Source organism: Podarcis gaigeae (genome assembly GCF_964106915.1).
Source record: "Podarcis gaigeae genome assembly, chromosome: 10".
NCBI classification, from domain to species: domain Eukaryota; kingdom Metazoa; phylum Chordata; class Lepidosauria; order Squamata; family Lacertidae; genus Podarcis; species Podarcis gaigeae.
In genome coordinates, this window is record NC_139686.1 from 55511307 (window position 1) to 55526778 (window position 15472).

General features: G+C 44.4%; 1 protein-coding gene and 1 long non-coding RNA gene across 5 annotated transcripts in view; one reads left to right on the forward strand and one right to left on the reverse strand.

The window, feature by feature from the left end:
• LOC310825730 overlaps positions 1-15472 on the forward strand; it is a 519499-nt gene that overhangs the window by 482720 nt on the left and 21307 nt on the right. The window lies entirely within an intron of this gene.
• TSPAN12 (tetraspanin 12) overlaps positions 1-15472 on the reverse strand; it is an 85228-nt gene that overhangs the window by 23687 nt on the left and 46069 nt on the right. For all 4 annotated transcript variants that reach the window (XM_083699474.1, XM_083699476.1, XM_083699475.1 and 1 more), the window contains one exon: positions 2-76. In XM_083699474.1, the coding sequence (XP_083555600.1) occupies positions 2-76 (75 nt within the window). The remainder of the gene's footprint in view (position 1; positions 77-15472) is intronic.

Sequence of the window (15472 nt, forward strand, 5' to 3'; positions counted from 1 at the left end):
CCGCAATTTCCTGCTCGTAGGTCCAAACACCGCAGGCCAGTTCAATGCAGAATATAACAAGCAAACTTCCAAAATACTGCAAAACATAAAACAGGAGTTAAATTGTAACCAGTCTAGTAGGGAGAAATGACTTCTTGTTTTAAAACACAATTTTTGTGCTCTAAAAATCCTAAAATAATTTTGGCTTCTTAACCAAACACATATAACGGTTGTTTTGGTATAGTTAACCTACCAAGCCCACTTAATCAATGGGATGGATGCAAGCCAACTGCTGTGATAATAAACAATTAGACAAAAGCTGCTCATAGAGGGTAGTTTTTACCCTGAGGGTAGTTTTCAAGAATTCAGGGTAAGAGGAATTCAGAACAGGCAGCTGGTGCTATCATAGCAGGTTACATAATCAGTGGCTGTTCAATTCCAAGTAATAATTTTAGGATCAAGTTACAAGGCAGTTATTTACCATGTAGTAAATCAAAGCTGGTTTACCATACTGTTATTTCTGCAAAAAAAAATGTGTCCTTTCAGGAAACCTACAGAAAGCTATTTGGTCGCTATCATCGGCAGTGGGTCTTATTTAAGGTCACCCAGTAAGCAAATAGTTAAACTGAGTGCTGATCCACAGCTATATCAGTTGTTTAAAAAAGGTGTTTAAAAATGCAACCTTTGTGGTTTGGTAACCACATCGACTTATAGGGTGGATATAGAAGAAATAATTCCTGGCACCTTCCGGTTCAGTCATAGCGCCAGGAGATTTCAGTCGGCAAGCTTTAAATGGAAGATGGGCATGAATCAAGCATTTCTTGTCTTAGGGCTTATTAATAGGAGATTTTTGCGCATGACAGAGGGAGAGAAGCATTGCTTTCTCATTTGTTACTGAAATTCAAACACATACCAATTTGTTATTGGCGTCAGAACGACCAGGGACCAACAACGAGAAGGAATCTCTCATATTCAGGCTGCAGGCCTATGACTGATTTACCCAGTCACACATGCCCCCTTTGAACAGTTTGGGTCAAGGAAACACGCTTTGAAAGGGGCACAGCCATTCACAGTCACTATGGCAGTGGCGACTTTGGGCCCATCCTTCCGTTAAGCCTCCACATTGCTCCACCTCCAACTGCACTGCAGCTCATCACCAAACAAGAGTACAGTGGTACCTCGGGTTACATATGCTTCAGGGTACAGACGCTTCAGGTTACAGACTCCGCTAACCCAGAAATAGTGCTTCAGGTTAAGAACTTTGCTTCAGGATGAGAACAAAAATCGTGCTCCGGCGGCGCAGCAGCAGCAGGAGGCCCCATTAGCTAAAGTGGTGCTTCAGGTTAAGAACAGTTTCAGGTTAAGTACGGACCTCCGGAACGAATTAAGTACTTAACCTGAGCTACCACTGTGCAGCATGCTAAAATGGTCTGAGGTATTTCATAGAATAGGTGGCTACTTTGGTCAGTGGTAGACCTGGTTCAGGGAACTCAGGTTTCTGAGAAACGGTTGCAGAGGGGGTAGAATGAGGTGGGGAACCTCAGGAACAGACACCAAATGTGACCCACTTGAGTGCCCTTGGGATTCTTCCCACTCCACAACCCCTATCCTCAGATTGCATCCATCAAAGGTCATGTTCTGTGCCCTCCTCGAGTCAGTGCTTCATTGAACAGTGATAATGCTACTCTTTTGGTTGTATAGGTCATAGCTGTCAACTTTTCCCTTTTCTTGCGAGAAACCCTATTCGGAATAAGGGAATTTCCCTTTAAAAAAGGGAAACTTTGACAGCTATGGTATAGGTGTACATGGGTAGGCAAACTAAGGCCCGGGGGCCAGATCCGGCCTAATCGCCTTCTAAATCTGGCCCTTGGACAGTCCAGGAATCAGCGTGTTTTTACATGAGTAGTATGTGTCGTTTTATTTAAAGTGCATCTCTGGGTTATTTGTGGGGCCTGCCTGGTGTTTTTTACATGAGTAGAATGTGTGCTTTTATTTAAAATGCATCTCTGGGTTATTTGTGGGGCATAGGAATTCATTCATCCCCCCCCCAAAAAAAAAATACAGTCCGGCCCCCCACAAGGTTTGAGGGACAGTGGACCAGCCCCCTGCTGAAAAAGTTTGCTGACCCCTGGATGAGGTGGCTGGGTGCCGAAATCCCAAGGGAGCAGAAAAGACTATTTATGTATGCGACCACAGCTGCACGGATGTTATTGGCCCAAAGATGGAAAGATGATAAAGTTCTTACCAGAGACGAATGGCAGATGAAGTTGATGGACTATGCTGAAAGGGCTTAAATGACCAGAAGAATCAGAAATCAGGAAGACCAAAATTTTAATAAGGAAGGGGAAAATGTATAACTATTGTAAACGGTTAAAATCGTTAGTAGGATTATGGCTTTCAGAAAGTCGCCTATGCAGAAATGTGCCTTTGGGAAGTTTCCCTGACCCTGAGAGAGAATGTGCAGATTATTTACAGCAAAGAAGTGGGGGAAATGTTGCTCTTGGGAAATGTTGTTGTTTTAAGAAAAGCATTTTATGGGCCTTTTCCTTTGCGAAAGTGTTTCCTATTTTCTCTCTTCTGTCAAAGTTACAGCGTTGCTAGAAAACCAATTAATCATTTGTCAGGATGCATCTTCCGCTGTTATTAATTTATTCCCTTTCACTGCTCTAATAAATAACGAACATGCATACAGTGTGTCGTACGGATCGACTCTGCCATCATATTTCAGGCAATGGTGCAAGGAATGCCGGGCGTGGAAATAGAAAATGCTTCACATGCAACCGTTCAGCCACTTCTGCACTCAATATATTGGTTTAATTCCAACATTTCCTTTTTTTTGAATGCCATTAAATGTTTCACAGCTGAAGCAACACAGTGAGTGAGTGAGTGAGTGAGTGAGTGAGTGAGTGTGTGTGTGTGTGTGTGTGTGTAAAATAAATGGCTTTCTGCCTTACACCAGGTTCTCAGAAAGTTTGTGAATAACTACACAGATAGCTTTTAAGTACTGTTAAAAAGACAGGGGGGAGAGGGAAAGATAAAAAGTTGGGAAACACTGATCTACAGCGAGCAAGGAATCGACACAATGTTTGCAACAAGCAGTCAAAACACACTTCCCAGAAACAACAGGTGAGATTGTAGGTGGGAGATTCTGGCTCAAGAAAGAGAGAAAGAAGATTGGTTGGTGCCTGGGAGAATGTCAAGAATAGATCAGCCACTCTCACATTACAGGGGTTTATGTATGGATTTTATAACTAAATTTATACTTGTAAACCGCTCAGATGCCATTTTGTCATGCAAGCGGTATATAAATCAAACAATTATAACAGCTATTATTGTTATTTCTAGGAATCATTGTATTACGTTTTGTCCCTACAAAACACTTTGTTATTCTGAAACTGTTAATCTTTTATTTTATTCTATTTATATGAAAATTTATTTACCGCTAGCTTGTGTAGAACACATCCACACAGTGTACAAATATATATATACATATAAACGACAATAAATGTTACGAGAAAGTGCAGCATTTCCTACTGGCTACCAGTTTTCTTCCGAGAAACAAGCAATCCAGACATCGGCCTGTACCCTCGGAAGCATCTCATGACCCCCAGCAGAACACTCAATTTGCAAAGGAAACTCAAAAGGAGAAGATGAGAGCCAAGAAAAATTCCTGCCTTTGTAACCGATGGCTTCTGCTGCTCAGATCATAGTTACAACCCAACGAAGCGTGATGAGAGGCGGCCCAAAGATCACTCTGGAAGCTGCTCTTTTAAAACTCTGATTAAATCCGGGAACAGCATCCCAAATAATGGGAAATGAATTCCTCTGGGCATACTTCTTTTCGGCTACCCTTATCAAAATCCCGGAGTGATGAAACTCAGCTTTTCCCATTTGCATGCCAATAAAAGGGCGTTTCCTCAGCTGGGAAGACAAACTATTTTAGAAATGGAATGAATGTCGTTAGGTCTTTAAAAATAAACCCTCTTCATGACAGATATGATCAAAGCAAAAGGGTGGACTTAGGTCAAGCAAATTGAAATGTAGCTGTTGACTTCAGGGAAATCAGGATGAAAATAAATGATCCCCCTTATTGTTTGCCAGTACATGGGGTGTGAAGATTCACAATACTGCTAAATTATTGGGTTTTTTAAAGCCCCAAATGTTCTGCGGAGTGTGTTAATTTTCTCAGGTTTCCCCTGAATGTGGCACTATTCTTTTTGGGTTGTGCATGTGTGTGTTTTCAATGCAGACTTCATTCCTTCTTCACATTACCATTTCAAAGATAATAAATGCCATGTGTTTATCAGTTTATTCCCACACGATCAAACACAAGTGAAACATCATTTCAGATGGTTCGAACAGAAAGTGAATGAGAGGAAAGTTGAGTTTTCCTGAGCAAAGGGAGAGCTTGCAGGTGATGGTGAGGAAACCACGGTCCCATGCATGCAACAGGGCCCCTAGGTATAGAATCATAGAATCATAGAATCATAGAGTTGGAAGAGACCACAAGGGCCATCGAGTCCAACCCCCTGCCAAGCAGGAAACACCATCAGAGCACTCCTGACATATGGTTGTCAAGCCTCTGCTTAAAGACCTCCAAAGAAGGAGACTCCACCACACTCCTTGGCAGCAAATTCCACTGTCAAACAGCTAATGTTTAGGTGGAATCTTCTTTCTTGTAGTTTGGAGCTATTGCTCCATGTCCGCTTCTCTGGAGCAGCAGAAAACAACCTTTCTCCCTCCTCTATGTGACATCCTTTTATCTATTTGAACATGGCTATCATATCACCCCTTAACCTCCTCTTCTCCAGGCTAAACATGCCCAGCTCCCTTAGCCGTTCCTCATAAGGCATCGTTTCCAGGCCTTTGACCATTTTGGTTGCCCTCCTCTGGACACGTTCCAGTTTGTCAGTGTCCTTCTTGAACTGTGGTGCCCAGAACTGGACACAGTACTCCAGGTGAGGTCTGACCAGAGCAGAATACAGTGGCACTATTACTTCCCTTGATCTAGATGCAATACTCCTATTGATGCAGCCCAGAATTGCATTGGCTTTTTTAGCTGCCGCGTCACACTGTTGGCTCATGTCAAGTTTGTGGTCAACCAAGACTCCTAGATCCTTTTCACATGTACTGCTCTCAAGCCAGGTGTCACCCATCTTGTATTTGTGCCTCTCATTTTTTTTGCCCAAGTGCAATACTTTACATTTCTCCCTGTTAAAATTCATCTTGTTTGTTTTGGCCCAGTTCTCTAATACATGGGTGTCAAGATAGTGTCGTGCTATCCTCCCATTATTTGGCATCTTGGCAAATAATCCTCAAGGTTAGAGGGGGAGAGCCCTGCGGAGGGGGGACTGCCACAGCTTAAAAGCAAAGCAAAGAAACCTGTAGTCCAATGGTCAATAAGTATGGAAGTTGTGTCACGAATTGCTCACCCTTTCTGTAAGAGTAGGAATATGCAGCATTGACAGGAACAAGAAGATACTCCTCCATTAGGCTGATCCATTAGGTTGCCTTGATGCAGCATTTTGAGAGTGCCATGTGGAATTCTCTTGAGCAAAGAAACCTACTGGCGCATTTGGAAGTCAAATATGACCTTCTAGGAAGCACGTTCCTGGTGAACTAGGAACTTTGCCACATAAACCATCTAACAACTGTACTTCTTATGTCACCTCAATTGTCAATAAGATATTGGAAGAACCTTGGGGAAGAACCTAGTGGGTACGATGAACCTAGTACATGGAAGGTAACATGGCTCTGGGGTTTGGGTGAGGAACCTACAGCTCGTCAGTTGGTTCTTGGACTCCAGTTCCCATCAGCCGGCATTGCCAACGATCAGAGATAATGGGAGCTGAAGCCACAGGTATGCCAATAATGCTGTAGAGCAGGGTTGGCCAAACCCGGGTCTCCAGCTGTTTTTGGACTACAAATCCCATCATCCCTAACCACTGGTCCTGCTAGCTAGGGACGATGGGAGTTGTAGTCCAAGTTTGGGAAGCGCTGCTCTAGAGCATAGCCTCTCAGTATAGCCCCACCTGTGGAAAAGCTGCTAGAGGGCTCACGGACAAGCTGTCTTCACTCAGTTTCCTCTGATATTCCACGGGAAGCCCACCCCACCCCTCCAGATACATCCCAGGCCTTCCTGTGGCCCCTGCAACTCTCAGGAGATCCTGATCATCGAAATTTCTGTATTCAAGTGCATTGCTATTGTGAGCAACAGTTAAGCACAGGGCTATCTTTATTAGAAGAAATGAGCCTGGGAGCCAACGTGATTAAACAGCAAAAGAGTGTCAGGAGCAGCTGGCACCATCAGCTCCCAGCCCAAGCTGTCAGCTGTCACCCTAACCTTAACCCTGATAGGCAGCTGCTGGCAAGAGTCAAGCCAGGCAAGGCAGCCCTGGGGGAGGAGAAGGAAGAGTGCTCAACCTGGATAAAGGTGTGCCCTGCAACACATTTAAGGAGGGGATGTCAGGGACCGTGCTGAGAAGGTCTGCACTGAGGAGAAATGGTAGGAACCTCCCCCTCCCTCTGCTCCTGATCAGGATACTGAATCTCCCCAGGAGCAGGAGGACAGTATAGATTTGGAACAGTGGTTTGCAGAGGGGCATAGTTCAGAAGGCAGAAGCTGGGAAATACTGGAAGGGGGACAACTAGGAGAAGTAACACTGGGAGAGAGAGGGATAACAGATTCACTGTCTCTGGAAAACATTCATCCGCTCAGCCCAAGGTCAAGAAGAGCTGAACAGAAAGCACAGTGTTTACGAGCTCAGGGTACAAGACGCAGTAGTGACTAGTGACGTGAGTGACTAGGGAGGAAGTGGGTGAAACCCTTAATTGGGAGCACCACCATTCCTAGAAAATGGATTCTTTGTTCTCTTGTTGTGATCATTAAAGTTTCTAACTGGTAAAAAGACTCCTTTCCTTTGTTCTGCTTATCTACTGCAGAACAGTAGAAGCCTGACAGAGAGCAAGGATGGAGAAGAAGTAACAGGGGAAAAACAAAGAGGTCTGCTAGGCTGTGGGCAAGATTGTCCACAACAACTTAGGCCTCAGCATGGGAGGAAGGAAAAGGCAGCATTTCTGGGACTTGCTACCCCAGCAGAGGGTTGGGGAGGGGAAGGGTAACTGAAGGAAGGGGCAGGCTCCTTGCACATCTGATAACAGAGGAAAAGCAAGACTGCTTGAATAAACAGCTCTCAGAAGGGCTCAAAGGACAAGAATGGCTCTAAACTCATCTGAAGGAAAAGTTCGCCAGGCTTTTTAAAAAGCCACGGTTTAGCATTGCATTAGCGCTGAGGAAACCACAGAAACACAGTATCACACAATTGTAAGGTTGGAAGAGATCCCGAATCCTATTCAAAATAAGGGAATTTCCCTTAAAAAACGGGAAACGTTGACAGCTATGGACAGATGGCCGTCCAACCTCTGCTTTTAAATCTCCAAGGAAGGAGAGTCCACCACCTCTCGTGGAAGTCTGTTCCGCTGTCACACAGCAGGGTTGCTTGTGTTTCTCTATCCATGCTTTTCTGAGGCAAGACTTGGTTCAGCAAACTATGTTTCTTTAAAACACAGGCAATGCAACAAACCATAGTTTACACTTAACTATGGCTAAGGTAATAGAAGCACTGAGCCAGTGTCATACTTGCAGCAGTGTGAATCTAGCTGGCTGCTATTAAACTTGTTAAAAACCTTCAATTGTTCAATTTTGGTCTGAAAGCAAGATAACAAAATGCCCCTTATGCGTCTTTTTCCCTCATAGATTTTTCAGTGTTTTAAAGCTAGATAGAAGAGGCAGCAAACGGGGGGAAATATATCTGAAAACTGAATGTGCAGACTCTCTAGCCATACGCTAGAACTACATGCTTTATTCTGAGCTGAAGTGTTAAATACCTCCTGAGATGTGGGACTCTGCAGAACGCGATTGCAAAGAAAGCAAAAGGAACCATAGAAGTATTTAAAATGCTGCTGCTATACATTTTGAAAGCAATTCAAAAAAGAGGATTGCGCATACTCTCCTTGCCAAAACATTCAGCGCTGACCACCCCAAAATACAAAAAAAGCTGATGAAAAGCCAGTAATCCAGCATGGATGAATCCCAGTCTCTGTCACGCCTGGTTCTCTGCAGACCTTAACGCTAAACCTCTGTCAGTTGTTTATATTTTTTCCTGCTCATACTGATTGGCTATTGAGTGATATATTGAAACACTCCCATTTAGCAAATAATCAAAGTCCAGTGTCAATATTTGTACAAGGTAATGGAGCAGCTGGTGGACTCTTAATTTTGTACTTAGGTGGCAACTGCATTCCTTCATGCCGGGCACCAACTCCCCTACATACCTAAACCCCAAAGTGTAGGTGACCAAAGCACTCCAGGAGATTAAAATAAATATTAGGGGGAAGAGGTTCTGCCTCACTTCCTCTGCTAGAAGGCAACGTGTGAGAAACTGTAGTGCTAGGAGTCAAAATGATGTGGTTCTTCTTTTCCTGAAGGAGCATCTCCACCCCCATCGCCCAGCCCGGACACTGAGATCCAGCTCCGGGGTCCTTCTGGCAGTTCCCTCAGGGCAAGAAGTGAAGTTACAGGGAACCAGACAAAGGGCCTTCTCAGTAGTGGCGCCCGCCCTGTGGAATACCATCCCATCAGATGTCAAGGAAACAAATAACTACAGTGGTACCTCGGTTTACGAACTTAATCCGTTCCAGAAAACCATTCTTAAACAGAAACTGTTCTTAAACCAAGGCACGCTTTCCCTAATGAGGCCTCCTGCCGCTGGTGCCCTTCCACTGTTCGATTCCGTTCTTAGACCGAGGTAAAGTTCTCAAAACCAAGACACTATTTCTGGTTTTGCAGAGTTTGTAAACCAAACCGTTCTTAAACTGGGCTGTTCTTAAACCGAGGTCCCACTGTATCTGACTTTTAGAAGACATCTGAAGGCAGCCTTGTATAGGGAAGTTTTAAATGTTTATTATGCTTTTATATTTGCTGGGAGCCACCCAGAGTAGATGGAGCATCCCAGTCATGGTACTTCTTATTATTATTATTATTATTATTATTATTATTATTATTATTATTATTATTATTATTATTGATGGCCAGCACCATCCAGCACTGGTGAGAGCCAGTGTGGTGTAGTGGTTAAGAGCGGTAGTCTCGTAATCTGGGGAACTGGGTTCGATTCCCCGCTCCTCCACATGCAGCTGCTGGGTGACCTTGGGCCAGTCACACTTCCCTGAAGACTCTTAGCCCCACTCACCTCACAGGGTGTTTGTTGTGGGGGAGGAAGGGAAAGGAGAATGTTAGCCGCTTTGAGACTCCTTGAAGGGAGTGAAAGGCGGGATATCAAATCCAAACTCTTCTTCTTCTTCTTCAATGCAATGTGATGCAGATCCATGGATGATCCCCATAAACAGGATGGCCTATACCTTGTGTGTGTCATATCTGATAGCCACCCACCACAAACTATCACACAATTGTGCCATGAAACTAAGAGTTACCTGGGTGACTAGATCACATGCTGCAAACGTAACAGCCCTGATGGATCAGGGTTTTACACAATGGCAATACAGCCACCTCAGGGAAATGGACAAAGGCAATCACTCTCTGCTGTTGTTGCTCCTTAGCAGTTGGTATTTAGAGACATGTTGTCGCTGAATCACAAGGCTCCATTTAGCCCCACCCCACCCCCATGACTAGCAACTATTGAATTTGTATAATCCCCCTTTAAAGGCTGTCTAAGCAACATCTTGCAGCAGTGAATTTCGTAAGTTAATTACAATAGCATGTTAAGTGGTTAAATTGCCCCAAACTCCTGCCAATCGATGGCAACTGAGCTCTAGTTTTAAGAGACCAGGGTTGAAATCTTGTGAAACTCATTTTCATTATGAGAAAGTGGCCTTTCAAGTTCTTGCAATTATGGAGGAAGCCTCTTGAACGTACATGACTGAAAAGGACCTGCAACTTTCAGGTCTGTGTTATTATGCCAAAAAGACAAAAACAACGCTCACAGTCCTTCTGGAGCCTCAAGTAAGAGGCCAGGGGAAGGCCTTGAAAGTGGAAAGGAGAGATTAAAGGCTGAAGCTATTGAGAGAAGTAACTGGGAAGAAGAAGAAGAAGAAGAAGAAGAAGAAGAAGAAGAGCCTGCCTTAGCAATAAAGCAAAGTACAGTTGTTGCTTTTGGTAGCGAACTCCATTTGTTTGCGTGTGCAACTGATGGACATTATATGTTATATGGACTCTTGTATCATATGGGAGGAGGAAAGAGAGGAGGCTCACCCCAGAAGAGCCAGCACAGGGAGGCTCCTCTCAAAGGGCAATTTAGAGGCACAGGTTTGAGCATCAAGAAAATTCCTCTTATGTGGATGATGTTGTGTGGGTTCTTTCAGAAGAGAGGAGTCTTCCCACAATTCATGCAGAACTCAGCACTGATAATAATAATAATAATAATAATAATAATAATAATAATAATAATAATAATTTATTTATACCCCGCCCATCTGGCTGGGCCTCCCCAACCACTCTGGGCGGCTTCCATAAAAACCAAAAATACAGTAAAATATCACACGTTAAAAACTTCCCTGAACAGGGCTGCCTTAAGATGTCTTCTGAATGTCAGGTAGTTGTTTATCGCTTTGACATCTGCTGGAAGGGCGTTCCACAGGGTGGGAGCCACTACCGAGAAGGCCCTCTGCCTGGTTCCCTGTAACTTTGCTTCTCGCAATGAGGGAACCGCGAGAAGGCCCTCGGCGCTGGACCTCAGCGTCCGGGCAGAATGATGGGGGTGGAGACGCTCCTTCAGGTATACTGGACCGAGGCCGTTTACGGCTTTAAAGGTCACCACCAACACTTTGAATTGTGCTCGGAAACATACTGGGAGCCAATGTAGGTCTTTCAAGACCGGTGTTGTATGGTCTCGGCGGCCGCTCCCAGTCACCAGTATAGCTGCCGCATTCTGGATTAGTTGTAGTTTCTGAGTCACCTTCAAAGGTAGCCCCACGTAGAGTGCATTGCAGTAGTCCAAGCGGGAGATAACCAGAGCATGCACCACTCTGGCAAGACAGTCCGCAGGCAGATAGGGTCTCAGCCTACGTACCAGATGGAGCTGGTAAACAGCTGCCCTGGACACAGATTTGACCTGTGCCTCCATGGACAGCTGTGAGTCCAAAATGACTCCCAGGCTGCGCACCTGGTCCTTCAGGGGCACAGTTACCCCATTCAGGACCAGGGAATCCTCCACACCTGCCCGCCTGATGCCTTCAGACTGCAACCACATACCCTCCAACATTTCTCCAATGAAAATAGGGACGTCCTATTCAATATTATTATTATTATTATTATTATTACTACTACTACTACTACCCCACCCTTCTGACTGGTTTGTCCCAGACACTCTGGGCGGCCCCCAATACATATAAAACCATAACAAAACAATAAACTTTTTTTAAAAAAACCTTCCCTATGATTATACAGTTACTTATCTCCTTAGCTCAGGGGTTGGATAACTCCATACTCTCCAACATTTTTCCAATGAAAATAGAGATGTCCTAAGGAAAAGTGGGGCAGTCCGGGATCAAATCAGAAACCTAGATCGCTTCTGTAAATTCAGGACTGTCACTGGAAAACAGGGGCACTAGGAGAGTCTGGAACCACTTATTTCCAGCTACTATGACTTATTTGTACTTTTGATGTATGAGCTACTTCAGAGGGCCAAACCCACGGTCTGTGTGTGGGAGTGTTAATGGACAAACTGAAAAAGTTGCATCCATATTAGAAAGTGATGGGGAGGGAGACGTATTCTAGGAGTGAAAATGGCACGAAACGCCAGTTCACCTACAGGTCATGAATGCCAGCTATTGATCTTCTGCTACCAAATCTGGGAATCTTATCAGCTGCCACGACCTGTTTGGTTCTATCTGCACAACTTTATTCAGTCATAAAGGAACTTAATCATTGTTAAACCAAGATCTTACACATTTTGGTCTGGCTTACGTAGAGAGGGACAAGCCAGTTTATAGATTCATTGCACCATGCATGACTGTGTTAAGCAAATGTTAAAATACAAATCATTTGGCTGTGCAGTGAGAGCCTTCCAGTGCTTATCTGCCAAACAATATTTATTTTTCTGCCATTTTTCCGATAAAAGCTATTAGTAAAGAGATTTGTGCCGTCAGCTCAGAGATATATTCCTAACAGATTTTCTTTGTTATATAGATACAAATCCACAGGAAAGCAATAATTCTGGCCCATGCTTCGGTCGGTTGTAACAAAAGCCTATTTTCTTACTACTTCTTCTTTTTTTAAAATTCCACCAGCTTCACGGTCGTATTTTTGTCAAATAATGACATAGTGTGTTTTTAATGGCTAACCAAGATGATAAAAGAATTTCAAGAGGCAGTAGACATTTGTGGAAATTACTTCTTACAATCTTGGCGTATTCAAGGCTGAATCTGAGCCAAGGCTTGGCCCTGTAGTTTGTGTAACTGTAATAAAAAGTGCCTCTGAGCATGTGAAGAACACATTTTTCAAACCATGGATGAGTCATAGACTCATGTACCTGGAATTGAAGAAAGGTTAAAAACTAATGGTCAGAAACTATGGTCCCTCTTTAGACAACATTAGCCATTGGTTCTTAGAATGTGGGTTCCAATCCACAAGCTTGTATCACAATACATTTGTTAGTCGACACTGCAAGATGCAATGGGTTGTATCCACCTAAGTTTTAATCAGAGTAGACCCAATGAAATTAAAGGACCTAAATTAGTCATGCTCATTAATTTCAATGGATCTACTCTTAATATGACTAAAGTCGAGCCCAACTCCATGTTGGCATTTCAGCAAGAGACCAACATAGATCTGAAAGTTATTAAGCATTTAATGTGTCCAACTTTTCCTGCACGTTTTTCTGTTCCCATGTCCTATTCACTGGTAACAAAGCTATGTCTAGCCAAAATAGCCACCTCTGACTTTTTTCCACCCATCAAGTTCCAGTGGGTCCACCTGAAATTAACCAGTCTTCCAGCAGTGAACTGTGGTCAATATTTTACCCCTGTGGTAAAAAAGGTAACCCTGGAGGATTAAGTCCAGACAATGGCGACTATGGTGTTGTGGCGCTCATCTCGCTTTCAGGCTGAGGGAACTGGCGTTTGTACACAGACAGATTTCCGGGTCATGTGGCCAGCATGACTAAACTGCTTCTGGTGCAACGGAACACCGTGACGGAAGCCAGAGTGCACGGAAACACCGTTTACCTTCCAGCCACAGCGGTACCTACTTATCTACTTGCATTGGTGTGCTTTCGAGTTGCTAGGTTGGCAGGAGATGGGACTGAGCAACGGGAGCTCACTCTGTCGCGGGGATTCGAACCGCTGACCTCCTGATCGGCAAGCCCAAGAGGCACAGTGGTTTAGACCACAGCACCACCTGCGTCCACAGTGGTTCATGGACTACAGAGAATTTTCTTGTGAGAGGAAATAAAAGAACTATAGGAGCTCAGATCAGCTATGGACACAAAAGACTTCAACTAAACGGGTTGAGGCTGTGTGCTAGATCAGTTGGTGCTTAGATAATTTGTTAATTAACTGTATTTAGCAGCAGTAGCTTATAAAAGGAGTTGAGCAATAACCTCCCAGCAATGGAGTCACAGAGTTGGAGATGGGTTGGATACCAGCTGAGTTAATGCAGAGCTCCTGCTGGTGTGTTTGTGCAGTTCCATTCTTGCTGCTGCTTCGCTCTTCCCTGGTGTTGTAAACAAAATCTGCCCTTGTTCCCTTATGGGGTATCCAAGAGCCCATACAGAGTCATTATGTGGGTTCCCCATTGGTAGGAGAAAATAACAGAAGCCAACCAGAGAATATTGAGAAGCAAAGCAGCTAGTTAGCCTGATCTTTATTAAAGCTGTTGCAACAGGGTGCTCCCCTCACACACAGGAGGACGGAGGAGGACCAAGAACAAAGGTGTGCCAGCCCTTATATATACATTTTAAATTGCCCACCCTGTAGTCCAAGAACACCCCCAGAAACATCATACATACATCACAAAAGAGGCGGTCTACAACAGAAATCTAAGTGTGTTATCTCCTGTCTGGCAGGTTACCTGTTAATGGTTGATTGGATTACCTGGGGAGCCTGGCCAGATGGTCTGTGAGCCACACCTTGTCACCCCTGTTGCAATTGCGGTCCCCCTCTTATTCCCATCTTCCTAGGCCGGCGAGGAGGAAAGATCTCAAGAACATCACTTTGCACCGGATGTCAGGTGAGTCCAAGGGACTCCTTGATGGGCAAGGAGTTACTTCCCATGCACATAGTAAACAGAGGTGAAACAGGTGTCTTTGCAATAGTGCAGAGGCCCCTGGGACATCCTGCCAACTTGCACAGGGCACCCACAGCATTTGAAATCCCTTGTTCTGTGACCACAAGCAGGTGGTGTCCCATCTGCAGTTCAGTGCAAGTCCCATGAAAAGTAAGAAGCCCATTTCCGACAACTGGAGCCTATCTGTGGTGGTGTCATGGCTGGGATGGAGCTAGGCTGTGCCTCTGTAGCTGGAAGCAGCAATGCTTATGAACACTAGCTGCTGGAAACCGCAGGAGGGGAGAGGGCTCTTGTGCTCAAATCCTGCTTGCTGATTCCCCAGAGGCAACTGGGAGAACAAGATGCTGGACTAGGTGGGCCATTGGCCTGAACCAGTAGGCTCTTCTTATGTTCTGATGGATCTGCCATCTTCTCCATGCCATAGACGTTGGCTGTTCCTCATCTAACTATACAGACCAGCTTCACTGCTTCCTTGACCTCCAAGAGGGAACATGGGAGTTTTTCAAGGTTGTTGTTGTTGTTGTTTAGTCATTTAGTCGTGTCTGACTCTTTGTGACCCCATGGACCAGAGCACGCCAGGCATTCCTGTCTTCCACTGCCTCCCGCAGTTTAGTCAAACTCATGCTGGTAGCTTCGAGAACACTATCCAACCATCTCGTCCTCTGTCGTCCCCTTCTCCTTGTGCCCTCCATCTTTCCCAACATCAGGGTCTTTTCCAGGGAGTCTTCTCTTCTCATGAGGTGGCCAAAGTACTGGAGCCTCAGCTTCAAGATCTGTCCTTCCAGTGAGCACTCAGGGCTCATTTCCTTAAGAATGGATAGGTTTGATCTTCTTGCAGTCCATGGGACTCTCAAGAGTCTTCTCCAGCACCATAATTCAAAAGCATCAATTCTTCAGTGAACAGCCTTCTTTATGGTCCAGCTCTCACTTCCATACATCACTGCTGGGAAAACCATAGCTTTAACTATATGGACTTTTGTTGGCAAGATGATGTTGGTAGGAAAAATAATCAGTTACCCTTGCTAATGTAGTAAAATAATGCTTTCTATGTAGGTGATGTCTCTGCTTTTTAAGATGCTGTCTAGGTTTGTCACTGTTTTTCTCCCAAGAAGCAGGCATCTTTTAATTTCGTGACTAATATTTAATACTAATATTTTGCTGTTTCTGCTTTCTTTATCAATTAAAAATTAG